Source organism: Erigeron canadensis, chromosome 1 (assembly GCF_010389155.1).
Source record: "Erigeron canadensis isolate Cc75 chromosome 1, C_canadensis_v1, whole genome shotgun sequence".
NCBI classification, from domain to species: domain Eukaryota; kingdom Viridiplantae; phylum Streptophyta; class Magnoliopsida; order Asterales; family Asteraceae; genus Erigeron; species Erigeron canadensis.
The window spans coordinates 59902679-59928319 of record NC_057761.1 but is presented as its reverse complement, the minus strand read 5'-3'; the positions used below and the strand labels follow the sequence as shown (position 1 = coordinate 59928319).

Here is a 25641-nt window from a genome sequence, read left to right as displayed (position 1 = left end):
TAAGTAGAAAGAAAAATGCATTCACATAGAAATACTATTTCAAGGAGAATTTCACAAATTATCATTGATCTAACCAAATGTCACCAAAAATTTTGCAAACCAACATTGTGCAGCAATCTATCACAACTCTCTCATGTACTTGGTGCTATTTTAATCTCATTTACCTTTTCTTCGTTCACTCGAGATGACAAACCACCATCAGCATTAATTAGCTTGCTGATGAAGTTGTCTTTTCTTTATAGCCTAAACAAAGACATAACCTTTTTAAGATACTCGTATATTTTGATCGAAAAACATTTAAAATATACCATTTTGATCGAAGACAACTTGCCAAAAAGGCAACTTTCGAAAATGGCCATGCGATGTATAATTAAATAGTATTGCAACTTTGAGCTGCATGTATACAACACAATTTCGACTTGTATATTATTTCGAAATCGCAAAACTTTTTTAAAATAACGTTGCGATTATGAAAATCGCCTGGCAATTTTGTTGCTCATTTTTGAGAACCCAAGGTCAAAATGATATGTTTTAATCGTTATAATTTTGATCACTCTACAGTATCTAGTATTAGTGTAATAGAGAGCAAGCACACTCACCATGCAAACGGTCTCTAAATGAAGCTTGAGGGGCTATTTATAGGACCGTAATGACAAAGCCTACAGTCGTACTTGCCTACAATTTTTCCTCATCTTCCGCGTCTAGTCTCTTCATGACACTAGAAGGATCTTTAGTCTTATATTTTTTCATACAATGTGCATTCACTTTCTTCAAAACCTAAACAAATCAATTAATTGGTCAAATTAACATGTATTAGTAAATAGTAGTGATCGAGTAATTTTAAAAAAGAAAACTAAACAAAAACCTTGCATTTGTCGCCATCAATATGTTCCTCAAGTTTGGACAAGCTGCTTAGATTACATTCGTATATAACTTTCTGTGGAGCTTTTGCTTCTTCCGTACCTTTCAAATCATTCAGATTTGAGCATGATGATTCTTCCTTTTTATTAGCCTTCATCATTTAACTATTCCTACATAAAGATGTATAATTAAATAGTTACTCGTATAACTTTAATTAGTAGAAAGAGTAAAAAGAGTTTTTGACGACTAGATCTGGAGCTACAACTTAACCCAGCCTGCAGCATATATGGCCATACGATGTCCACATAATAATAACAATTAAGCCGCATATATATATAACAACTTAAAAAATTGGGCGACTGTGTCAAATTAATTAAAACTCTTAACGGCCGTTACCTAATCTTGGCTGCTGAGAGCTAGGTTTTAACTGAATGCATGAAACTATGTATATTTCATCGATTAATTAGCTTTTATAGTAGAATATAATTTTGTTATGTATATCCCATGATATTTATGGGCTAAATTTACATACCAAATAAAGTTGCAACATGAATCCGTAGTTATTGCTTCGTTCGTCTGATATATATTTATTTAATGGAAAATGATAATGACAGCCCTTAGCTGTCACTAACAACATATTACATGCTTAAAAACTTGTACATTATATATTAAAAATCGTCCATGATTTTTCTAACAGCAAGGTACAAATTTTAATGCACTTAATTAATTTTTACTGACAACCCTAAGGCTGTCAGTAACAAGACCCTTATTTAATATATGGGCCAAAGCCCAAAGATAACTATGTAATTTGCTTTGTGCCCGCAAAAGTCGAAAAGGAATTGAAAAGGGCAAGCTGTGAAACTAAATTGAATTTGCATCCTTTCTTTACAAAAGATATGTAAAATAAATGATCCTTTTATAAGCCATCAATTTAAAAAAGTATATAAAAATTACACGATGTTTAGATTTGGCTAATATTGCAAAGCGGTTATGTGATGTACATATAATTGGGTGGGTTTTGGGGGTGTAATTATAAATTTTAGTTAGACATGTAATTAAGCGGTAATCTTCAATAAAAGTTGTAAGCTAGAGATTTTATTTTTTAAAAGTGTATATATAGTATGATAGTTGTAGCTGCAATTTTCACGGATATTTATATAATTTTAAAACTAAAGTTTTCATCCAAACTAAAACTCCTAAAACGTTACCGAGTTTTTTCTTTCAAATAAGGCTAGTTACATCTATCCAAACAAAACTTTTAACATGATAATAGCTTGTTGTTCAAAATTAAAAGTTAAAAGCTCCCAAAAAAAAACTCTTCAAAAGATCTTGTTAAGTTATCTTTGTATTGAGCAACTTATATTAGACAATCAAGGTATTTGTGTATTACAATTAGAGGTGACATAATAGGTTACACAAAACGTGTTAAGATGCGGACACGTTAATGTCAGATATCAACCTGACATAATAAGTAGTAATCTTGCCATGCTTTTTCAAACACGGACAGGACATGATTTTCAAGAGGTTATGCAATAGACCTGTTAATATATTTATTTCAATAGGTCTTAATGAGTATTAGCGGGTCAATTTGTGTCTTAATATGCATGTTTCTTAACGACTACTAACGGGTTTAAATAGGTTAATTCATGTCTTAATAGGTTTCATGATTAGACACAGATTTTTATCGAGTCAGTTTTTCCAAAAACGAACACGACAAAAAACTTGTTAACTTTGCGTTGCGTCGTCTTAACATGCCCGTATCAAAATTGCTAACTCTAGTTAAATTCAAGGTACCACGGACAAAGTTTTGTTCGAAAAATCTTCAAATAGCTGCTATATAATAAAACTATTTTTTTTCTAACAAAACATGATATTATATTAAGAAAAGTAACACACATAAAAATATTGTCCCATTATATCAAAAGTTCACTATTTAAATTTTATGATAAGTGTAACTATTTAATGCACCTTAGCTTCAACTCGAGACTTTAGCGAAACTCATAATATTAATAATATGATATAGTCTAAACTAGTGAATTGGGTTATTTTTCTGACTTCTTATTTTTTTATTATAAAATACAATATATGTTTTTTCAACGGCTACAAATGCCACATACAATTTTTTTTTTTTTACCATACACTAACATATTACTCATAGCTTAAAAGCTTTTATCTATATCACTTTTTATTTGATAGAATCGTCGCCCAATAACGTGAAACTAAAACAAGATTTAAAATACTATTCCATTATTGATTGGGATCTTTTAATTAAAGTTGAGATCCTCTCAAATCTTTTCAAATAAGAACTTGTAAAAGGAACAAAATAACAGGTTCCTACTTTTATTTTCATTGGTGGAATGGTGGATCCTTTACTAATTTTCATATCTTTTTAATTGAACAAATTAACACGTTAATTGATAAAATCTCTTGCTGCCAAAATATGATTGAAAGATACATATTGTTTGTTGTGGATGTGTGTTATCCTATTTTTATTCATTTTAGCCTAAAAACACTAACACTGCATTCTTGAGTTTTTCTTTTATGGGATAGGAAAGAAAAGGCCAGGAAAACTTCCTTTTCTTCATTCTTGAGTTTTTTTTAAAAGAAAAGAATGAGAAAAAAAGGAAAACTTAGGGTTTTTTTATCCAAAAATTTTCCAACCAATATGGCCGGATTTGGAAAGAAAAGTATACATCGAAATATAAAAGTATCGATCTACCCCTCAAATTTGTTGTTGCTCGATCTATGCTCGAATCTGCTGCTCCGATCTATGCTCGGATCTTCTGCTGCTGCAATCAAATCTGTAAATGGCAGCAATTGTAGAGCTATTAGGAGTTAGGTTCTTGTATTTGTAAATCAAGAAACAAATAAAAGGAGGGGAAGATGACTTTTTTAAAAAGTGAAATTGAATAATAGGGATAGCAGCAGCGACAGCAACATAAAGGGATAAAAGGAGGAGGAGGATATTGAGTGGTTATGAAGATAAAAGGAGGAGTAGATGGGAGTTCTTTCGTATGTGGTTATATAAATAAATCTGATTTTTTCTAATGAGGTTATAGTTGTAAATTTATGGTTTTTATCCTTTCTTTTCCAATCTAATTATTGTAACTCAAGAATGCCTTTTTTTTCATATGATTTTCTATCATTTCTTCCCCTATCCAATCTTCCCCTTTCTTTTCTTTTAATAAAAACTCAAGAATATAGTGTGAGAGGCATAATCTATCCGCTTCGCAATGAAGGAAATTAAAGGATCAAGCTTCCTAAATCTATATCTATACTCCCTATATAAACAAACTACCACCTCCCAAATTAAACACTCTACCTTTAAAATCTCTATTTTACCCTTTTAATTTACACTACCACCAAAACCTTTATTCCTGAATCTATACTATATTAACAAACAAACTACCTCTTTTTCAACTCTCTATATTTAAAATACCCAAAATACCCTTAAATTTCAACACATTCCTAACTCACACACTAAATCTACCCAATACATTCCTAAAAATTTTACAGCCATATTTTTTTAAACTATCTATCTCCTTTATTAATTAATTTAAATATTTTCACCTAATATCTCTATAATATTCTTAATAAAGTTATTTACAAAATATACATCTCTTAACCATAAAATAACTACACTACCATTTACGTCTATTACTGTAAGGACCCAACTCGACTCGAACATTTTTTTTTATTTATTTACACAAGTTGACTTTATTTGACCAATCCATACTTAGAAAATTTTTTGACAAAATAAAGTGAAAAACTCAAAATGTTCAAATTCAAAATCTAACAAATTAGAACACCTTAATATGTTATAATAAACATATCCTATAAGTTTCAGACCTTAAAAACATCGGATGAAGCTCGGAAAATTTTTGCTCGAAAACAGAGGGACTGCGGCCGCAAGCACGGTCGACCGTGCTTTGCGTCCGTGCTCCCAGAAACTGAACACCAAAAGGAAATACTGCAGACGCTGAGCACGGTCAGCCGTGTTTGCGTCTGTACTCTTACTGCACACACACCAAACATCAAATTTGACTATTAACTCAATTTACAACCTTTTTCAAACTCAAACACAAGTTCCATCACATATCAAATCTGATTTCAAACCTTCACAATGACATAATTTACAACATAACCCAAGTGCTCATTTGATCATACATCATTTACACATCCATATGGGTCGTTTATCCATTTTGACGTTTTTCAAGCCAAAATGACCAAAAACTTAACATGACCACATATTTTCCCCACCAAAAGAAAATGTTCATCCAAGTCAAAAGCTTGTATCAAGAGCCATAATAGTCAAAGGGACGCTCTACCCAAAATTACCCAAGATGCCAACCTTAGAGATGGCAAGAAACTTCACTTGAACTTCACTCAATCACTTCTTTGCTCTTGCTACTACCAACGCCTATAAAAGAGTTAAACAACTAAAAGGTAAGCTACACTTAGTGAATGCATACACATATAATCACAATCATGTCATTTCAACTTTGTGCATTAAGCACCATATAAGCCTAGCAAGCTAGCCTTTTCATTCATAACAAACATCATACACACATTTTCAACATGGCCATGGACAAAGTGGCTAGTAGGAATTTACCCACCTACTAGCTCTTACATACAATATGACTAGTAGGAATTTACCCACCTACTAGTTCTTACAATCAATCAAATAATGGGTCATAGGAATTTACCCACCTATGACCTCTAATAACAAGAACATGATTATATGTATACACACTCACCTCAAACTTGGCTATTTGACACAATAAGGCTACAAATTCAACAATTCAATCTTCAATACCTATACAAGAATAAACACATACCATCTATGAGTTCCTTGACTCAATTTCCTTACATGAAACTATTTGCATTCATCGATTCTAACACTATGGTGTTTGGCCACTCAACATTTTTCCATCAATTCAAATTCTCATAAAAGAGCTTTATTTCATAATTTCTAGCCAAACACCACAAGAGCTTTAATTTGAGTTTTAAAACCTTAATTGCATGAATTTTGATGGATTGAGAGATGAATTAGTGAGAAGTAGGTTGAAAGAATGAGTGGGAAAACATGAGTCATAAGACTAAGTGGCTGGCTTTTCTTCCCTGAAGGCCACGTCCCATTTCAATTTTAATTGGTTTAATACCCGCTAGCCACTAAAGTTCCAACTAAATTAACCTTTTATCTCAAAACAAAATACTAGGAAATTAATTTAATGCCAAAACTATGAAAATGGTTAATTTTCTTTTACCTTAAAATATTGGGGTGTTACAATTACCTTTAGATTAATAACCACATCGTTACCACCATCGCCACTAGCACCATCCGTTGCTGCCACTGCCACTGCCACTGCCACTGCATAACGTAGGAACCCATCTCGTGGCTTAGAAATCAAGTCTAGAAAACTGAGATATATTGGCAACAATGGAATAGTTTCAATGTGTAATGTTGTCTTTCGGAATAGAAATGGTAGAAAAATAGTTTACAAATAATTACAGAATATCCGGATTAATTTTAAGTTAACAAAAAGTTTAGAAACTTATGTATATTAATTTCATCTCTATTTGTTTTTGAATGGGACAGTTTTTATGTCATACACTCGCCTCATCTTCGAACTCATACACCTACTTCCTCGGTCCAACTATGTACAGTATTTGCGTGTATCATTTTCATACGCACATTGATTGGTTATATATTTAGTAGCACTTATTAATGTTAAATTGACTACACACCACAACTTAAAATTAGCACACATACATTTGTTAAATTGACTACACACCACAACTTAAAATTAGCACACATATATTTGTACAAATTAATAACTTATCCAAAATGAGCTCGAGCCATCTCCAAGTTCACAAAGCTGCATTAAGCAATGATTGGGATTCCGTAAGCCAAATCTTCGAAAAAGATCCCGAGCTTATGACTAAACCAATCAACTACATAGGGGAAACGCCCTTAATGATTGCCGTGGGAACAAATGCCTCCCACGACTTCGTCAGACAACTGGTGTCTCGTGTAGTCGACATCGGTGGTGCTATTGATCAGCTTTTCGTGGCAGACTCGAACGGAGACAACCCACTCCATCGGGCTGCTAAGATTGGTAATACAATCGACGCAAAGGTTTTGGTGGAACAGAACCCGGACATGACTCAAGTTACGGATAGAAATGGTCATACACCATTGACTTTGGCGGCTTGGCATCGCAACAAGGACACCCTTAGATACCTGCTAAAAGTGGCTACGGAATCTATCCCGGGGGCTGGAGAGGCAGGAAGTAGTGTATACACTGGAGCTGCTGGTGGCGATCTCATTACTCTCACAATTCAAGCCGGTTTCCTGGGTATATGCATAATCCAATTAATTCCTTCAATCATCTATCTAATCAATAATAGTTTTTGTGACAATTTGATTCAACGCGTGTTTTTGTCTTTCAACTATATTGATGATGCATAAAATTTAGAAAGCTGATACATGGTACATGTTTGTGTCACTTTTTTAGTCTTAATTTTTTTACTATATTTGTTTGTGTTATGGTGTAAATTATATACTCTCCCGGTCCCATTTTAAATTTCATAATTTGACTTTTAAATTTTTTTATTTTTAACTTTGACTCTAATTTTTTTTGGATATATACATAGTAGTTAATGAAATTAATTTACAGCCTACTATTGAAAAGTACATTAAAAACACTATTCGTTCGTATATTTTATATCAAGGATTATTACGATCAAAGCAAAAAAATATATGACATTTCAAATGGGCCGGAGAGAATAAACAAGAAAAGTGAATATATAAAAAGTAAATAGAAAAAGTGAATATAAGGTTATCTTATATTCAACCTTGTAATTGATTAATGTTATTTTTTTTTTATCAAATATTATGTAAAACAAACATAAAAAAACTTAAAAAGTTCATATAACATATTTAAATTAAGACCGATTGGAATATTTGTTTAATGATAATGAGTATATAAATTAATGGATGCAGACATGGCCTTAGAAATAATTGGGAGACACCCGGACATCATCGTAGAAGAGAACTGGGCTTCTAAAACGGCTTTGGAAATATTAGGTAGCAAACCCGAGTTTTATCGTAGCGGAAGTTCGCTTGGATTATGGAATCATGTCATTTATTCCCGTAAGTCCACTTTTAAGTTTTTTTTCTTTCTTTTTTTTTTTCTTGTCAAAAACCTAACCTGTGACTTTTCAAATTATTGTTCACTATCCCAAACTAATCAAACCATTGAAATCTGTTCGAAAATATTAACGTATATTGGTAAACATGCATGGAAAATCGATCGACCCATTCATGTCTACAGCTTTAAAGCTTACAATTGAAAAATCTTATTTGTTATTTTATTTTAAATTACAATTGAAAAACTTGTGATCTTCAAGATTGATTACATTACTGAAAATCAAATTGAATTAGAACTGGCTTAATCATCACCACTTCAACATTACATTACTGAAAATCAAATTGAAAAACTTTTGATCTTCATTAGGAATCACAATAATCTCTATCTAATACATAGAAGAAAACGAAATGCGCGCACACAAACTTTACATGGTATCTTTCATGTTAAGTTTTCAACTCCCTTATCAAATTAATCATCACGTACGTACGCTGATCACTTTGGTTACGGTGTGACACATATATATAAACCCGACAACTTAGTTCTAGTCTACTGACATATCTCAAATTTACTTTTTAACGTCGTGATTGTAGGATTCAGGCCCCTTACTAATTACACACTCACAATTTAAATATATATATATATATGTATACGAAAATATTAATTCAATGAACACAAATTAAACTAAACTTGCTGAACTTTCTGAAAAAAGGGTACAAAGAAACCTACTGCCTATATATGTGCTATATATAGAGGATATGTAGTAAACTGCCAACCCACGTTGCACATTCTTTTACCCAACGTGCAACTTTCTATCAGTTTCTTGCATACCACTAAAAACAAACTAATTAAAATACTACTCGTAATTAATCAAAGGATACTACTAATTAAATGAAAACTACTTGTAAATATTGATTCATTATTTATGTTTGTTCGATGCATGCAATTAATAACTGAATTAAGTTATACCTTTGAACAAGAGGAGTCTTGAAGATGCTCAAGTCAACATTTTCACAGAAGTCTACAACAAGGTATATATACTAGGTACCGATCTAATTCCCATTGAGTCATGAACCGTACCACGTACTTTCATTACCATCAAACTGTGCTCCATGTGAAGGGAAACGTTAAGAACAATTAATGGTGATTATAAGCGACTAAACGGGGATCGGTTCTTTTAACTTTTTACTAATTTAACCAACTGGGTTGGATCAGTGGTTGGAGCTCATGCCTCTAGAAACAGAGGTCATGGGTTCGATCCTTATGCCCAACAAGGCTGAAGGTCCTAATCTACCTATGGTAGAACCTGAAAGCAGTCTCTCTACCTTTGGTAGGGGTAAGGCTGTCTACATATCAACCTCCCCCATACACCGTCAAAGACGGTATTGGGACCCAAAACCCGTGGAAGACGGCATTGGGAGTTACTTTTATTTAAATTTATGTCGATCTTTCAAATTTACATGTCGGTCCATTCCAATCAAACTATCGGTCATCAACAATAATAGCTCCAGCAGTGATTTCAAGAATTTTTTTTTTAAAACAGTGATATTTCAAAGGTGTTTTGTCAATCAAGTTTTCGAAAAAAAAAATTTATGGAACCAGTTAAACCAGTATTTCAAATGCCGGTTTCAAATTTTTGCCTCGAAACCGGTATTTGAAATACCGGTTTCAGAAAAAGCACATTTGAAACCGGTATTTCAAATACCGGTTTCAGAGTGAGTCAGTGATGTGACAGGGCATCAGAGAGCATCTTGACCGGAATAGTTGTTGAGTGCACTAACTTCGAAACTGGTATTTGAAAAACCGGTTTCAAAGTTTGTATAGATATATATATGTTTCAAAATCTGTGCCCACCTCTTTTATCTCAGGCGTTGCTGCCATTGGCGGATGGACCAATGATATCTCAGGACCTGAGCCATCACTTAGTAGGTTTGGGGCAATTACGTTATGTCTCCATCAGGGCAAAAAAACGTTAACAGAGGGAGTTTTAGTACTGAATAATCATATATATAGTGCATAGTAAAATGACTATGTGCTTTCCACTAATATAGTCTAATTCTATGTTATTCATCCATGAAAGTGTTGAACTTCATGTTTTTAGCTCGATATGAAGCTATTACGAATCTGTGACTATGATGTTCATCTTTTTCTTTGCTTTTTTCCCTTATTAATTAAGTCATCACTTTTATGATGATAATATATGAACAGAGGATGTTTCTACCGCTTCCTTGTCAATTTAATAGTCATTTTTTCTTTGTTCTCTAGCAAATTGCTAGATAATCAATAATCATGAAGAATCAAAATTTTGGAGGGTGTTTATAGCTTTTTGAAAACTTGAACCGAATTATATATTTATATATATATATATATTATATATACAAACTTTGAAACCGGTTTTTCAAATACCGGTTTTGAAGTTAGTGCACTTAACCACTGTAGCTATCTGATGTCCTGTCATATCACACTGCCACAACTGAAACCGGTATTTCAAATACTGGTTTCGAGGCAAAATTTTGAAACCAGTTTAACTGGTTTAAAAAAAAAATTTTGAAAACTTGTTTGACAAAATACCCTTAAAATATGTCTATTTCAAAAAAAATTTCGTGATTTCAACTAATATTTTTGAATTTTAATATCTAGATTTGATATTCACAGTAAATATCTGTCAACCCCGTTCTGTTCATATCATGGCTCCATCCCTGTCATCTACTAAGTGTGAATATATCTGATTGATTTTGTGTGAATATATCTGATTGATTGGCTTTTAGAAATAAATACATACTCCTATATAATATGCTTTTTTCCCCCTTGAACAGTTTACTATGGGATTTTGGAAAGTTTGTCGATACCTAGGTATGATAATTAACGACTTTCATTTTGTGGTTGGTTAGCATACCAAACTCTGGATCATATATACTTGATGACTTGTTATTGTAGCTCCGCCAATTAAGAATATCTATGATGCCAAAGTAATCCATTTCCAGAGCATGCTACTCACAAAACGTATATGCGCAACTATTCTAGAAAAGGCCGATCATGACACAGTTTGGAAGATATTAGGATCTGCAACATCGGCAGCCGTAGAATATGGGGTTCCTGAGGTCCTCAACAAATGCATTTTAACTTACCCAGATATAATTTGGTACACTGACAAACCAGGGCGTCACTTGCCTCTTGAAGCCATCACACAACGCCAAGAACAAGTGTACAATGTTTTATGGCAATCAGCTGCACACAAAATATTCCAAGCAACCATGATCGATGAAGAACAAAATGAGAACGCATTACACAAGGCTGCAAAGTTGGCCCCTCCTCATCGACTTAATGTTGTAACCGGGGCAGCTCTTCAAATGCAACGTGAGCTCCAATGGTTCAAGGTAAATCATATATATTAACCAATGAGTCCTAACTCATAAGGGTGCGTGTTGCGCCATATATTAAACTTTCTACATTTAATATTTTTACTAATATCAACAAATTTTTTTTAATGGTTAAAAATGTGAACAAATATGTTTTTAAAATATCTTGGAACTTTTCCTATATGTAGTTATGTACAAATTAATTACCGCCATATATGTATCTTTGTGCAGGAAGTCGAGAATTATATAGAACCCTCGTTTAAAGAAGCTAGGAACAAAAGCGGGAAAACGCCTAAAGAGACGTTCATTGAAGAGCACAAAGACTTACTTGATGACGCAGAACAATGGATGAAAGATGTTGCGACATCATGTACAGTGGTAGCAGCACTCATAATCACAATGGCATTTGCCGGCGCCTTCACACTTCCAGGTGGAAACGAAGATGATGGGAAACCTTTGTTCTTAAACAAAGGAGCATTCATGCTTTTTATTGTATCAGATGCCGTTGCGTTATTCTCTTCAACTGCTTCAGTGTTGATGTTTTTAGGGATACTTACAGCACGTTTTGCAGCCGATGATTTCCTTTACAACTTACCAAAGAGAATGACAATTGGACTTGTATCCATGTTCGTATCATTGGCAGCCACTATGATAGCATTTAGTGCGACTCTTTCACTTGTTCTTATAGATAAAGTGACATGGATCGTTGCTCCGCTTGTCGTAATAACGTGTATTCCTGTTGGTTTATTTGGATGGTTGCAGTTTCCCTTGCTAATAGAGCTAGTCAACTCAACATATGGGCCGAGCATTTTTCGTCAGCAGAAAGATCGATGGGTTTTTTAGATACAAGAAAATCAATATGCATGCATGTTTCAAGGGTAAAGCACATAATAATATTTATGTGTATTTTACCCAAGATTGATGATTCATTTCAAGTCATGTATTTGTCATATGTTGTATTATATATAAAGGTGATGTTTCATGGCTTAAGGATTACAGTAAGGACGGAAAAAAGCCTCTTAATACACATTGTATCCTAAATCAGTACGTAAGAACATGTCTCTAATTTGTGTCATATATAAGTTTAACATGTGTCAGATTGGTTACCTAATGAATCAGCAGAGCAGTGAACAACTAATTAAACAAAATACAGCACATAAACGTTCTTATCTTGATTAACAAAAATCACGCATAACCCTCTCCCAAAAAGTTAAACAGAAATAACATCTCCGACCGCAATGAAATAATTTTTACGTTAATAACCATACCATCACCGTCATCGTTAACGCCGCTGCATTGCGTGAGCACCAATCTAGTACATACAAATATGTTAAGATAACTACGTTAGGCTATTCGGAATCGTTTTATGCGTCGTAATTATGTAAACATGCATCTCTTAATTTTGAAACTCTCCTTTATATAACAAATTATATTCAAAATTAAATAAAAACAGTATATATTCCTATCATATTTATTTATCTTATATTTTAAGTTTACTAAATAATAGATTTTTTAAATAGTACATTTCATAGTTAAGTCAAGTAAATATAAATTTAATGTAACAAATTGTAGCAGTTTTCTAAAAATATTTTTAAGAAACTAAATTGACTTTAAATTAAATATAAAAAAAGTAGTGCGATTTGGATAAATGATAAACACATTGACTTCTGAATAGAGGGTTCAATCCCCATCTCATGTGATAAACACATTGACTTCTCAGTTTTTTATTTCGTGGGAGCTCTCTAGCGCGGACCTGGTTAAGACAACGTATGCTAAACCTCCCGCTGTCGAATCACGACACGAAATTTCCAACGAAGTTCACCTTTCAAAAAAAAAAAAGTTGTACTCCATATTTATTTTTTAACTTATTAAACAAAAAACAGTTGAGTTAATTGCACAAATCATCCATGTGGTTTGCACATTTTCGTGGTTTTTATCCCTTCAAGTGTTGTTAGTGAATTTTGTCTTCAAAGTAAATTTCTATACGAGTAGCACTTTACATTCTTTTAAGGAATAAAAACCATGAAAATGTATAAACCACAAGGATGATTTGTGCAATTAACTCAAATCAATTATACCGGGCTTAATTTACATAAGCATTGCTTACTCATTTACTTACTTAATGATTAAAAAATCAAATATATTATTGGAACCACACGTATTAATTGTTAAATAATAAAGATAAAAAAAAAGTAAATCTGCTTAGATCATAACCTCCTCATAGAGGTCCGGGTTCAATCCCCATCTCATGTGAAAATGTCAGATCTTTTTCTACTATTTAGGTAGAATTTGGAAACGGTCTCATTATTTTGATAGGATTAGTATATTAAAATCTGCTTAGATCATAACCTCTTCATATATCATCGAGATAGGGCTCCTTTAGTTTGTAAAAAAAAACATGGAGTATTTAAATGGAAAGTTAGTAAATTAAGTACGTTTGATCGATTTTTATAATGGTTAAAATATCCTATGGATATAAAAAGAAAAAGTAAACAAAGTAAGAACCAAAATATACGAGTAATATAATGGGCAAGTGAATCATATATGTAACAAAGTTAGTTTCGACACACACAAATATTGAATCATGCATGTGAAATAATAAAGATTGCATGCAATTGTTTCCATACATATATCTCAAGCAATAAATGTCCATGGTATATATCTTCTTCAATTCAATTCGATCCATCATATATACTCGATCATATAAAGTCTTCATCTTCGATCCGGCCACCCTAGCTTTCTCCACATATATACAACCTCCCGGCCGGCCTCAAAACAGCAGTTTAATTTTCCGGCGGTGCATACGTACTATAATAATAATAATAATAATAATAATAATAATAATGACGATGAAGGTATTGCTGTTCCCATGGTTGGGGCATTCACACATATCATGTTTCCTAGAACTAGGCAAAAAACTCTACAACCGAAACGTCAACATCCACTTGTGCTCCACCCCTGTCAACCTCAAACCCTTGCGAAACCATTCTTCTGATCCCGATTCCTTAACACTGTTTGTAGATCAACTCATAGAGCTTCACCTTCCCTCGTTACCCGAGCTTCCCCCGCACCTTCACACCTCCACTGACCTGCCCCTCCATCTCCTGCCTACTCTCAAACACGCCTTGGACATGTCAAGTCCCCAGTTTTCAAAAATCTTGAAGACCTTGAAACCCGACTTGCTCATTTACGACATGCTTCAACCGTGGGCCCCTGTGGAGGCTTGGGATCCCTTCTGTGGCCTTCATCACCACCAGTGCTTCTTCTGTCTTGCTTTATCTTCAATTAACCTCCTCTAAATACAACTTACCATCATCATCAGATACTAGTAGTACCACAATTTATAACTGTAAGAATAATATCCTTGATCAAAGATCTGAGAATAACCGCAAAGATAGAGACCGGATCATGGGGTTTATTAATAACTCGTCGAACATCATCCTCGTGAAATCTTTCAAGGAGATCGAAGCTAAGAACATTAATTCCCTTTCTGTCATGACCCATAAAAGGATTGTGCCAGTTGGCCCCCTTATGTCATCATCATCATATCGTCCTTGTGCGCATCTGCTACTGATGATGATGATGCTTATTGCTACGACATGATACATAAGAATGTGGTAGAGTGGCTCAACACAAAAGCCGGTAGATCGACTGTCTTTGTTTCTTTTGGCAGCGATTCCCCGGCTTCTGGTCTTGATTTGGAAGAAATTGCATTCGGGTTGGAAAAAAGCAATGTGAATTTCGTCTGGATTTCAAGGTGTCCAAACTTTGTGGAGTCTTTCCCCTTGGGGTTTAGAAAGAGAACAAAATATAGGGGTTTGTTGGTGGAAGGGTGGGTCCCACCCGCGACGATATTAAGACACAAAAGTATAGGTGGATTTGTGAGTAATTGTGCTTGGAGTTCCGTCGTAGAAGCTATGAAACTTGGCGTTCCGATCATAGCAATGCCGGTGCAGCTGGACCACCCAATCAACGCTCGTTTGGCAGTGAAGGCAGGGGTTGGGGTAGAGGTCGTGAGGGACGAGAACGGGCTGCTGTCGCGAGAGAATGTGGCAGCCGTGGTGCAACATGTGGTGGTGTCGTCCTCTACGTTGGTGAGGGAAAGGGCCAAGAAATTGAGTGTGGATCTGCGGGTGAGAGGGGAGGAGGACATTGACGTGGTGGTGGAGGAGCTCCTTCATTTATGCAAAGCAAGTCGTCGCCGCCTCAGCAGCTGTCATGGTGGCGGCGGCGGGGGGCACAAGTGGAAAAGAAACGCCGCATTCGCTATACCTACTGGTATGTACGTAACATTTATATATGTATTACTCATTCCCTGTGTACGTTGTTCGATCTAGCTAAGCTAGCTAGCTCATATATATATATATATATTGTTGGGTAGTACGTAATGTACATTATTATTATTGTGTTTCATTATGTAACACATGATACATATATTATTGTTTTATAATGAGTACAAGTTTGTTTGTTTTCGTGGAGGTTAATTTATTATTATATGTATATAGATAGTTTAGAGTACTCATTATATGCTGAAGAAGAAGGAGGAGGAGAAGAAGCTGATGATTCAATAGATGAAAGGGCCGAGAGGTTTATTCTTTATAACAAGTTCAACTTTATGAAGGTCTGACCGATGATCATATCGATGAAGAATATTATATACGGAGTATATGAATGACTTGCATCTCTTTACTATCATTTACTGTCATTATATTTTGGCCTGTTTAGAACTTCATTTAATTAGACAACATTTTTAGTCGGTATCTATGTATATATCCACCTAATTAAGGATATATCTTTCATTACAATATATATTTATATCAACTACGCCGGTGTGTGATACTTAATCACTGTTAATTTGATGCTTATATATCAAAACGGGGTAACCCGTTACCTAAAAAAAACTAACTATGCCGGTGTTAATCTTTTCACATGCAATATATAGTACCCTAGCTTGATTAATTACTTCAGCTTTACTAGTGATTAAATTTGCTTCATTCGAATTCATATTCAATTATTCATATTTGCAGAATAACAAATGTTTTGCTACTAATTAATATAATGGGTTAAATGTGAGTTTAACTAAAACATATTTTGAATTCATCTATATATGGCCACGTACATATTGATCCGGCCAATAGACGCACGCATGCATCTTCAATCGATTAATAAGACTTATGATTAGGATCCCTTGATTTATATCCAATTTTGGAAGCAGCTCACAGCGAAATCCTAGCTTGATTCATCTGTCTCAACTGTTTGGATTATTGTTGGTATTTCGTCTACCTAGTAACATTGATATTTGAAGCACATCTGCTTGAGAAGAACGTTTAGATGATCACCAGATCTTACACTGCATGCATTTTCAAGTTATTATTTTTATTAAATAGATATATACCCATACAATGCGGCAGTAGTACGTAATATATGCTGGTGGCGACGGGGAGTGGTGTTCGTGGCAGTTGGGTGGGGACGGGTGACGGCGACGGTAGCGTGGCGGCGGTGGTGTCAATAACGGTGGTAGTGAAGTGCGGGGAGAGTGAGCGACAATTGGGGCATCAATTGTGGTATTTGTAAAAGTAATTGATGTTGAAAGTAGTTATATAGTTATTTTAAGGGTTTGGTTATCTATATTATAAATTACTCGTATTTATTAAAAATATTATTATAGATGATATTTAAATTATTTAGATTAAAAGAGAGAGATTTTAAATAGTTTTAAACTTTTAATTTGAAAAAAATTGAAAAAAGAAAATGAGATTGATATTTTACATAGTAATACAATAAAATAAGAACATCTTTAAAATAAGAACAAGGCGAGAACACTTAAAAACTCTATTTTGATGTATTAAAAGTCCACAAAACTAATCTAGTATATAATTAGTTATCAATATTTAAGTGTTTAGCAACATAATGATCTGTCAAAATCGAGAAACTCATGTTTTTTGTTTTGTACATCCATCTTAGATGCATATTCATCAAAATAGATGCATCCAACAAAAAACGTGACTTTTTTTTTAATTTGACATATGAATATGTTGTTAAACATTTAAATAGTGGTAATTAGTTTTACATTATGTTAGTTTTATGGACTTTTAATGCATCAAAATGATGTTTTTAAGCGTTTTCACTAGTTCTTATTTTAAGGGTGTTCTTACCGAAGTGTTATTTTTAATAGCTATATATAAGGATTGATGAAAAGCGCGAAAGGAAATAATATAAAAATCAAGAAAACCATTGAGATTGTTAAGTTTTATGTTGGAACAAGACCAATAAAAACACAAGATTAATGTTCAAAAGCTTTTCTCGCAAAAAGTTTACTTCCAAATATATGAAAATATACTAATCTATTGCGTTAACTTAAGTAAAAAAATTGTTAAATGCAACCCTTAGAGTCGTATTCAATGTGCATACATTCATTGATTTGTTAGAAAACGCGGTGCTTATTTAATGTCCACTAACTAATACGTGGACATCCGTTAACAAATCCTTTTTTTCTTTCTGAAAAGTAAAAGTCATTGTACTCTAATCCTCCCAAGTTAAAACGACTCTTTTCATTTTACATTAATAACACAAAAAAACTATAGATTTCGCCTCCAAGAATACTTTCTCGACACTAATAATTAAAAGTTTGATTGAAAATGTTCTCATTTTGGACTTTCCAAAGACACCAACTCGTCACAAAAATAATTCTTTTAAGTATCTTGGTTGTCTTCTTTCCCAAACCCAAACCATCAACGAGCATAAACAATTTTTTTTAGACGAAAACTAAAGCTCCAACCTTACACTAGGAACTTACGAGAGCACAAACCTCTAAAGAAAATTGACAATAACAAAGAAGATGATCAATCGTCCTCTTGTCCCAAGTCTCACTAGACCACAAAGTGTATTACCAAAATAGCAATTAGCAAATCCATTTATTTTATTTGGTTTCTCTTGTTTTAAAAAACTTTAGAATACAAGGATATAACTAAAGTGTAATGTAAAACCCAATAATCGCTTTGTTTTTTTATTAGGCCTCGCGGATCGAATAGTCACTGGGCTTCAAGTGTAAGCCTGACAAAATAGGTTGATGGTCTGATTTGACAACCTTATAAAATGCCCACTTACAAGTCTTAACGGCCTTTTAAGTTTTACGTATTTACTTAGGCCTATACTTATAACAACCCACTTCTAACCCACTTCTAACACTATTCATCACTTTTAGACACACCAAGAATACCCCCTCCTTATAACCCCCACTTTTAACCCAAATTTTTTGGTTTTTTTTTTTAATTTTCGCATGAAACAACGAATTTGGGCCCCACAAGTTCCAACCGACGCGCGTTCAAAATCGGAAGTAGGATCCAGACGCAACCACAAGACGAACCCGTGCTAATAACGTCTGCCGCGTCTGGTGCGTCCAACGCCGAGCGGACGCGTTATAAGTATCGGCCTTATGAGAGAGAAAAAAAAAGTGAGTAAATAAATATGCCCAATTAAATCTAAAAAAAAGTGAGTAAATAAATATGCCCAATTAAATCGATGTAACACGTATATCTAAGTATCTAACAAAATTGTAAACCTCGCAAGTAGTAGCTTATCCATTTTTCAAAATCACTAGAGGTAGTTTGCAATTTTGTCAAATCTAAGCATTACATGAATATGAATATAAGAAAAGGTCAAAATCACAAGGTAATTAATTCCATATGATTTTAGAAAACTGAAGGTTGTTTTTTATAGTGGCGAAGTCTGAACTGGGGGCTCAACAGTTCACATTTTAAGTTTATGTATTGTTGGAGGCACTAATTAACTTTTATACTGTCATATTAAAGTTATAGTGCGTAATTAAAATTGTGAGGTAGCTACGATGTCATTAGTCTTTATATAGCTCTCCTACTGATTGCTTGTGATTTTGCAAAATCACGTACAAGCTATTTTCTACGATTTTTAAAAATCACAATGTATTATTGTAAGACTTGCGAGTTTATTTGAGATTTTGTAAATGTTGAAAAAATGTTTAAGCCGATATAGTGAGTAAAGAATAACATTGTGATAGAATGTGTTAATATTGAGTAATATGATATGGAAAAGTTAGATTTATAAATAAAGTTTTATGAAAGAAATTATATTTGGGGAGTCGATATTTAAAAGGAATAGAAACTAAAAATCAAAACTCGTTTACTTAATTAAATTTTTCATAATATATTTTTTAAATTATCATAATATATTTTTTAAATTATACATGTTAATATAGTATCTTAATGTTTTTATGACATCATCAAATAAAATAGATAAAACAAAACAATTTCACACTTATTTCAACATATAAAGGACCTTATTTCTAAAAAATTTCTAATAAAAAGTATTTTGTTAGTTTTTGACAGACAACGTCTGTTAAATATCACGTCACCTGTGTCACGTTATCAGATTTTCTGACGTGCCAGTTTATGTGGTCACTTTTGTTATTTTGAAAGTCAAAGCTAACACGACATTATCTAATCAAATATCCAATAGACCTATACCCATGTGGAATTCAACGGAAAAAAACAATAATAATGTAGCTAGAACCCATTCCGTATTATCCAGATTATATTTTATGTAACAAAATCGATATTTGTTTAAGGTTAAAAGTCTCCAATAATATGTAGCTACAAGCCTTATAAGTGAATGTATCCAAACTTCCAAAGTCTCCAATAACAAAATAGATAATTAATAACATAACAAATTAACTTAATAATAAACCTATCAATTTGATAACACTTGTCATAATAAAAAAAAATGAGTGAGTATACTCAAGACTTTATGTTAATTATTATGTTGATATATCATTATTATTATTATTATTATTATTATTATAAAAATCACTTTTATTACTATTAATATTATGTGTTTTCTTTGGAATTGGGTATATAAAGACATGTCACTGAGCCCAAATTTGCCGTTAGAAAAAATAATATGTATTATTATTAATTTATTATCATTATCTGAAATCTTTAAACTTGAAAAAAAAATCAAAAAACTAGTGTATAAAATTAAACAGCTGAAACGGCAAGCAACCATCGATACTTTCAAACACCACCCCACCGATCTCCGGCACGACACGCCACCCCACCCCACCCAAAAACCACTATATATGCAACACAATATAAAAGACAGGCACCCAAATCAAAGAAAACTGTCTTTTTCCCACAACTTAACTTAATAAGTAAAAGATTCCATTTTTATTCCATCGCATATCCCATCAACTTATATATATATATAAGCACTTACGTATAGACTTTATATCTATCTTGCTACATTTACTTTTAACCATTCAATCCAACAAATTTGAAAAAAAAAATGACATTCAAGGTTGATACTTTTGGTGTGATTTTTATTGGGTTTTATGTATCATTATTATATTTGGGCTTTACTTTTGGTGATATTCCGACCACCCTTGACGGACCTTTTACGCCGGTGACTGTTCCTTTAGATGAAAGCTTTCGTGGGCATGCTGTTGACTTGCCCTCCGATGATCCACGTGTCAGGCGGATTGTTAAAGGCTTTGAACCTGAACAGATTTCTATTTCACTTTCTTCTAATTATGATTCTGTTTGGATTTCTTGGATTACAGGTACTACTAGTTATACCAATTTCATACATATAATCATATATTTTTGGGTTTTGTCAATGAGAATCGGACTGTTAGCTCATAAATTGCGTGTATCGATCAATGGTTGTGCATTATGATCAGAAATTTTAAGTGTTGTTGATTTAAATATTAAGTACCCCAATTTATGCCTTCAATAACATACTACAGTACTATACTGGTGACAAACTTTAGATTGAGCAAAAAGTTTTAATAGAAATTTACTACTGCCTTGCCAAAAAAGTTTAAATTTTAATTATTATTATTTTTTTTTTTCTAATCGGTGAATTTACAAGTACAAATTGCATTCCCATTTTGTTATTTGGATAGATAGTGACAGCATATTCTGTTGGTACTCATTATATTCATGATGTAATAAAAGTCTTCTTTTTGTTTGTTTGTGTAATATTGTCATCTTAGAGTTTGAATATTTTCTTTGTATTATTGATTTTAAATATTTGGGTGGGAAATATACAAAAATAATTTATGTGAAATTTAATGCAGGTGAATTTCAAATTGGGGACAATATAAAACCATTAAATCCTAAGAATGTAGCAAGTGTTGTTGAATATGGGAAAGTAAAGAAACCTACACAAAAGGCAGAGGGTTACTCTTTGATTTATAGTCAGCTTTACCCATTTGAAGGCCTTCAAAATTATACTTCTGGGATCATCCATCATGTTCAACTTACAGGTTAGATTTAGTAAAGGTTCAGCCTTTTTAAATGTTATGTGTTGTAGCATAGTGCACACCCAAATTTATTATAAAGTGCAGTAATTGTTCCGTTAGTGGGGGTGTGGGGCTAAGCGACCGCCTGCTGAGGTGGCAGTTGGTTGTGTAAGACAGGGATGACGTGTCACATTTTCTTTTTTATTGGAACTGGAAAATGGTGACGTGGTTGTTGACTTGTTTCTTATTGGAGTTACTTAGTCTTATAATCGGAAGAGTATATGGGTATGATACTTGCTCTGTAGAGTAGACAAATTTCAAGAACTCTTGAAACTTGATGTGTGAATGATGCATATTTTTCAAAAAAATCTTGAAACTTGATGTGTGAATGATGCAGGATTGTCTCCGGATAGTGTTTATTATTATCGATGTGGTGATCCATCGATCCGTGCAATGAGTGGTGTTTTTAGATTCAAGACTATGCCTATTTCTGGCCCAAAAAGTTATCCAAGAATAGGAATTGTAGGTGATCTTGGTCTTACATATAATTCCACATCAACAGTGAGCCACTTGATGAAGAACAAGCCAGATCTTATACTACTTGTAGGAGATGCAACTTATGCTAACTTATATTTAACAAATGGTACTGGTTCGGATTGTTATTCTTGTTCGTTTGCAAATACTCCAATTCATGAGACATATCAACCGCGCTGGGATTACTGGGGAAGGTAAAAGTTTGAATCTTCATGGAATTTTGATTCTAAATTTTGAATTTATTGATGCTTAAGGTAAAAGTTTGAAGCTTTATTGAATCTTTATTCGGTAATCATCAACTAAACCTAGGAGCAGCGGTTAACATCATATATTGAAATAATTTCACACTTCACTATAAATAGTTGTAACCACTCTGTAAATTTTCATGCCTTTCATTGATTTTGTGGCTTGGCTACTGCTGCAAACAATATGCTTTTGTTTTAAAGATGTGATGAATGATTATTCTCTAGGTATATGCAGCGATTAACATCTAAAATACCAATAATGGCTATAGAAGGTAACCATGAAATTGAAGAGCAAGGTGGAAGCAAAACGTTTGCAGCTTACAATGCACGATTTGCGTTTCCATCTAAAGAAAGTGGCTCGGAATCCACCATGTATTACTCTTTCAATGCAGGAGGCATACACTTCCTGATGCTCGGTGGCTACATTGCTTATGATGAATCATGTAAAGATCAATCTTGTTTATGTGAATTCTTGTGATTTTTCGTTTTTAGATGGAGGGGTTGTGACTTGTGACCCTTTGTGCTATTCATACAGCGGATCAATACAAATGGTTGCAGAGGGATTTGGCGAATGTTGACCGGCAAGTGACACCATGGCTTGTTGGCGTTTGGCATCCTCCATGGTACAACACCTACGTATCCCATTACAAAGAAGTTGAATGCATGAGGATAGCCATGGAAGAACTACTATACAATGCTGGTGTTGATATTATTTTCAATGGTCATGTAAGTGTTTTAATTCTAATGTGTCATAAGGTGGTATTTTTGGACTCGTGGGTAGTTTTCGGTTACATTAATCTCATTTTTGGTCCTGAACTAAAGTCTAAAAATGATCTTTTTTTAGTTCGATTTGACGTGTTACTCAACCCTTAATACCCGCTATTCTTGCCACCTATACCTTGTTTATATAGTAGAAAAGTGAAGTGTTCGACCATGTAAATGTCATAAATTTTCAGGTTCATGCATATGAGAGATCAAACCGAGTCTATAACTACACTTTGGACCCGTGTGGCCCAGTCCACATAACCGTAGGAGACGGTGGAAACCGAGAAAAGATGGCGGTTAAACATACCGATGAACCCGGCAATTGCCCGGAACCAGCGTCTACTCCGGATTCATTCATGGGTGGTTTCTGTGCTACCAATTTCACATCAGGGCCAGCAGCCGGGAACTTTTGTTGGGACCACCAGCCAGAATATAGTGCATACAGGGAAAGTAGTTTTGGCCATGGCATTCTTGAGGTGAAAAATGAGACACACGCTTTATGGACATGGCATCGGAATCAGGATATGTATGATGAGGCTGGGGATCAAATATTTATTGTACGGGAACCTGAACGATGCCATGTTAAGCAATGGAGATCAGAAAAATGAAGCCCAACACGCAAGGGTTCTAAGATGATTTGTATAATGTATAGCATCCCAAGATAACACGATAGGGTGAAAAACAAAGTTCACCCATGATTCATTGTTTGTTGTATTGTATACCCTATTATTTTCAGTAAATAGGGTGATAGATTCATTTAGGATCAATGTATCTTGATTATATTATTTAAAATGTTTATCAGATTATGTAACATTGAATAATAGAATCAAGAGTTCTAATATCAATTTCAGTAAGTAGTGTTTGAATGTGTTTGTCATTTTAACTCAAAGTTGTAACCCTCACTACGGATAGTGGTATCTGGTATGTTTGGTATATGTTTTACTTAAGAAAGTACTATATGAAAGTCCAAACAACCACTGTATCCATCCATAAACCAAATGGTGCTAAGAAAAAGTGTACTAAAAAATCATCTAACCTCTACATTCTAAAAGCAATCTATGAAGACAAAATCTTTAAAAGTTGAAAGATGAACAATAACAGATGTAAGATTCTTGAAAGGTGAGGTCCCCGGAAAGCTTTAGAATCTGGGGGGGTGTCTAATGTAGGTACATTACCATTACCAGTTCCAAGCGGCGTAAGCCCTACTCCTCCTCCTCCCAATGGTGGTGCTGTAATAGTTCCAGAAGTCGGAGTTGTGATTGGCGTCGTCCCTCCTGCAGTGCTGAAATTATAGAAAACATATTCATAAATCATAAGAGGCAGAGACACCATATAATTATCATCGATATAAGTTAGAGTAAATCATCCAGGGGATATGGTATTAAGTTGAATTCTGAAAGATTTTCTATATTTTCTTCTTCTTAACATATGCATACATATTTTTGAGCAAATATATATAATTCCACTTTACATGTAGATCCGCCCGTATCATCTTATATAACCTGACGACATACGATAAATATGAAACAAAAGAAGCCCAAACATACCTTGGAGACGGTGGATAAACACAAGATCCATAACTGGGATCAGTTTTGGCAATGGTGGCAGTGCCCGAAAAGTCACAAGATCCAGGAGCCATTGATTTACGCATATAGTAGCTGTTAAAAGCATACGAGGCATGTGCTTGTATCGTGTTTGGAAGAAAACAAAGGCCATTTTGTTGCAATGGTGCACAATCTGCTCCAGCACTACAAGCATAGTCCAAAGCAGTCTGTAAGGCCTCTCGTGAGGCGTCACTTCTCGCGACGCACCACATTGCCGTGGTGAGTCTGAGGTGGATAAGTAGCACCACCATGAGTACTGCAGCCACCACCTTGGACGGTGTTTCCATTTGGGTACGTAATGCTTCTTTTCTTTTCTTTTCTTTTCTTTCAGTCAAGGCAGACAAAAGACAGTTATGTGTGTTGGTAAAGCTACAAAAGAAGTATGGAGAATGAGTAAAGAGAAGAATCTGTGTTGCTTTATTAAATACAGAGTGCTTAATATATAATACTAATAATTATTTGATTTATTAATTTATCAGAAGTTTATTTACATACTCATACACAAACATTTAAGGCCGGTTTTTTAATGATAATTATTTTACTTAGTTACAGTACGCAGTTCAATTAAAATATTTTTGTAAACCGGCCACTACAAAGATGACTAGTCATTTTGACTATTCTGGGACACATATAAATGGTTAATTACAAAACAATTTAGATGGTTAACTAGTACAATATGACTTTTAACACCAGGTCATAATGTTATTTGTAGAGCATTCATAACGGTGTCAACCTATTAATCATTTTTTTAATATCCCTAATATTGATTTTGATATTAAATTAAGAGTATAGTTAATATTATATAAAATATTCTAATAAATGATTTTAAAAGTTAATGTGAGTGTA

At 33.7% G+C, this 25641-nt stretch overlaps 4 protein-coding genes across 5 annotated transcripts; 3 read left to right on the top strand and 1 right to left on the bottom strand.

Moving 5' to 3' along the window:
• Positions 1–6669: 6669 nt before the first annotated feature.
• Positions 6670–12446, top strand: LOC122587972 (ankyrin repeat-containing protein NPR4-like). 2 transcript variants are annotated; one of them, XM_043760149.1, is made up of 6 exons: positions 6670–7220; positions 7868–8017; positions 8976–9043; positions 10829–10865; positions 10950–11389; positions 11603–12446. In XM_043760149.1, exons 1-6 carry the CDS (start codon positions 6710–6712, stop codon positions 12212–12214), a joined length of 1818 nt encoding a protein of 605 aa, XP_043616084.1. In that variant the 5' UTR covers positions 6670–6709; the 3' UTR covers positions 12215–12446. The 2 variants fall into 2 exon arrangements, with proteins under 2 accessions (XP_043616084.1, XP_043616137.1); XM_043760202.1 differs by lacking the exons at positions 8976–9043; positions 10829–10865 and having other exon boundaries at positions 6673–7220; positions 11037–11389.
• Positions 12447–14214: 1768 nt separating this feature from the next.
• LOC122596489 (UDP-glucosyltransferase 29-like) lies at positions 14215–15998 on the top strand. The gene is made up of 4 exons (XM_043769076.1): positions 14215–14627; positions 14746–14933; positions 14978–15649; positions 15877–15998. Exons 1-4 carry the CDS (start codon positions 14215–14217, stop codon positions 15996–15998), a joined length of 1395 nt encoding a protein of 464 aa, XP_043625011.1.
• A 4691-nt stretch (positions 15999–20689) lies between these two features.
• Positions 20690–24036, top strand: LOC122596481 (purple acid phosphatase 15). The gene is made up of 6 exons (XM_043769067.1): positions 20690–20963; positions 21483–21671; positions 22045–22375; positions 22652–22869; positions 22962–23152; positions 23383–24036. The coding sequence occupies exons 1-6, from the start codon at positions 20690–20692 to the stop codon at positions 23797–23799; spliced, it is 1620 nt and encodes a 539-aa protein (XP_043625002.1). The 3' UTR covers positions 23800–24036.
• Positions 24037–24184: 148 nt separating this feature from the next.
• On the bottom strand, positions 24185–25115 carry LOC122586177 (PLASMODESMATA CALLOSE-BINDING PROTEIN 3-like). The gene is made up of 2 exons (XM_043758283.1): positions 24739–25115; positions 24185–24473 (listed from the first exon to the last, which is right to left on the bottom strand). The coding sequence occupies exons 1-2, from the start codon at positions 25080–25082 to the stop codon at positions 24248–24250; spliced, it is 570 nt and encodes a 189-aa protein (XP_043614218.1). The 5' UTR covers positions 25083–25115; the 3' UTR covers positions 24185–24247.
• Positions 25116–25641: the final 526 nt, after the last annotated feature.

Bases quoted from the DNA above. Each gene is read 5' to 3' on its own strand.
- LOC122596481 (XM_043769067.1), top strand. From the start codon at position 20,690: ATGACATTCAAGGTTGATACTTTTGGTGTGATTTTTATTGGGTTTTAT. The intron at 20,964-21,482 runs GTACTACTAGTT...AATTTAATGCAG, and splicing joins TTGGATTTCTTGGATTACAG to GTGAATTTCAAATTGGGGAC. The intron at 22,376-22,651 runs GTAAAAGTTTGA...ATTATTCTCTAG, and splicing joins CGCTGGGATTACTGGGGAAG to GTATATGCAGCGATTAACAT.
- LOC122587972 (XM_043760149.1), top strand. From the start codon at position 6,710: ATGAGCTCGAGCCATCTCCAAGTTCACAAAGCTGCATTAAGCAATGAT. The intron at 7,221-7,867 runs GTATATGCATAA...TAATGGATGCAG, and splicing joins AATTCAAGCCGGTTTCCTGG to ACATGGCCTTAGAAATAATT. The intron at 10,866-10,949 runs GTATGATAATTA...TTGTTATTGTAG, and splicing joins GAAAGTTTGTCGATACCTAG to CTCCGCCAATTAAGAATATC.
- LOC122596489 (XM_043769076.1), top strand. From the start codon at position 14,215: ATGACGATGAAGGTATTGCTGTTCCCATGGTTGGGGCATTCACACATA. The intron at 14,628-14,745 runs GTGCTTCTTCTG...CCTTGATCAAAG, and splicing joins TGTGGCCTTCATCACCACCA to ATCTGAGAATAACCGCAAAG. The intron at 14,934-14,977 runs ATCTGCTACTGA...ACGACATGATAC, and splicing joins ATCATATCGTCCTTGTGCGC to ATAAGAATGTGGTAGAGTGG.
- LOC122586177 (XM_043758283.1), bottom strand. From the start codon at position 25,082: ATGGAAACACCGTCCAAGGTGGTGGCTGCAGTACTCATGGTGGTGCTA. The intron at 24,474-24,738 runs GTATGTTTGGGC...CTATAATTTCAG, and splicing joins GTTTATCCACCGTCTCCAAG to CACTGCAGGAGGGACGACGC.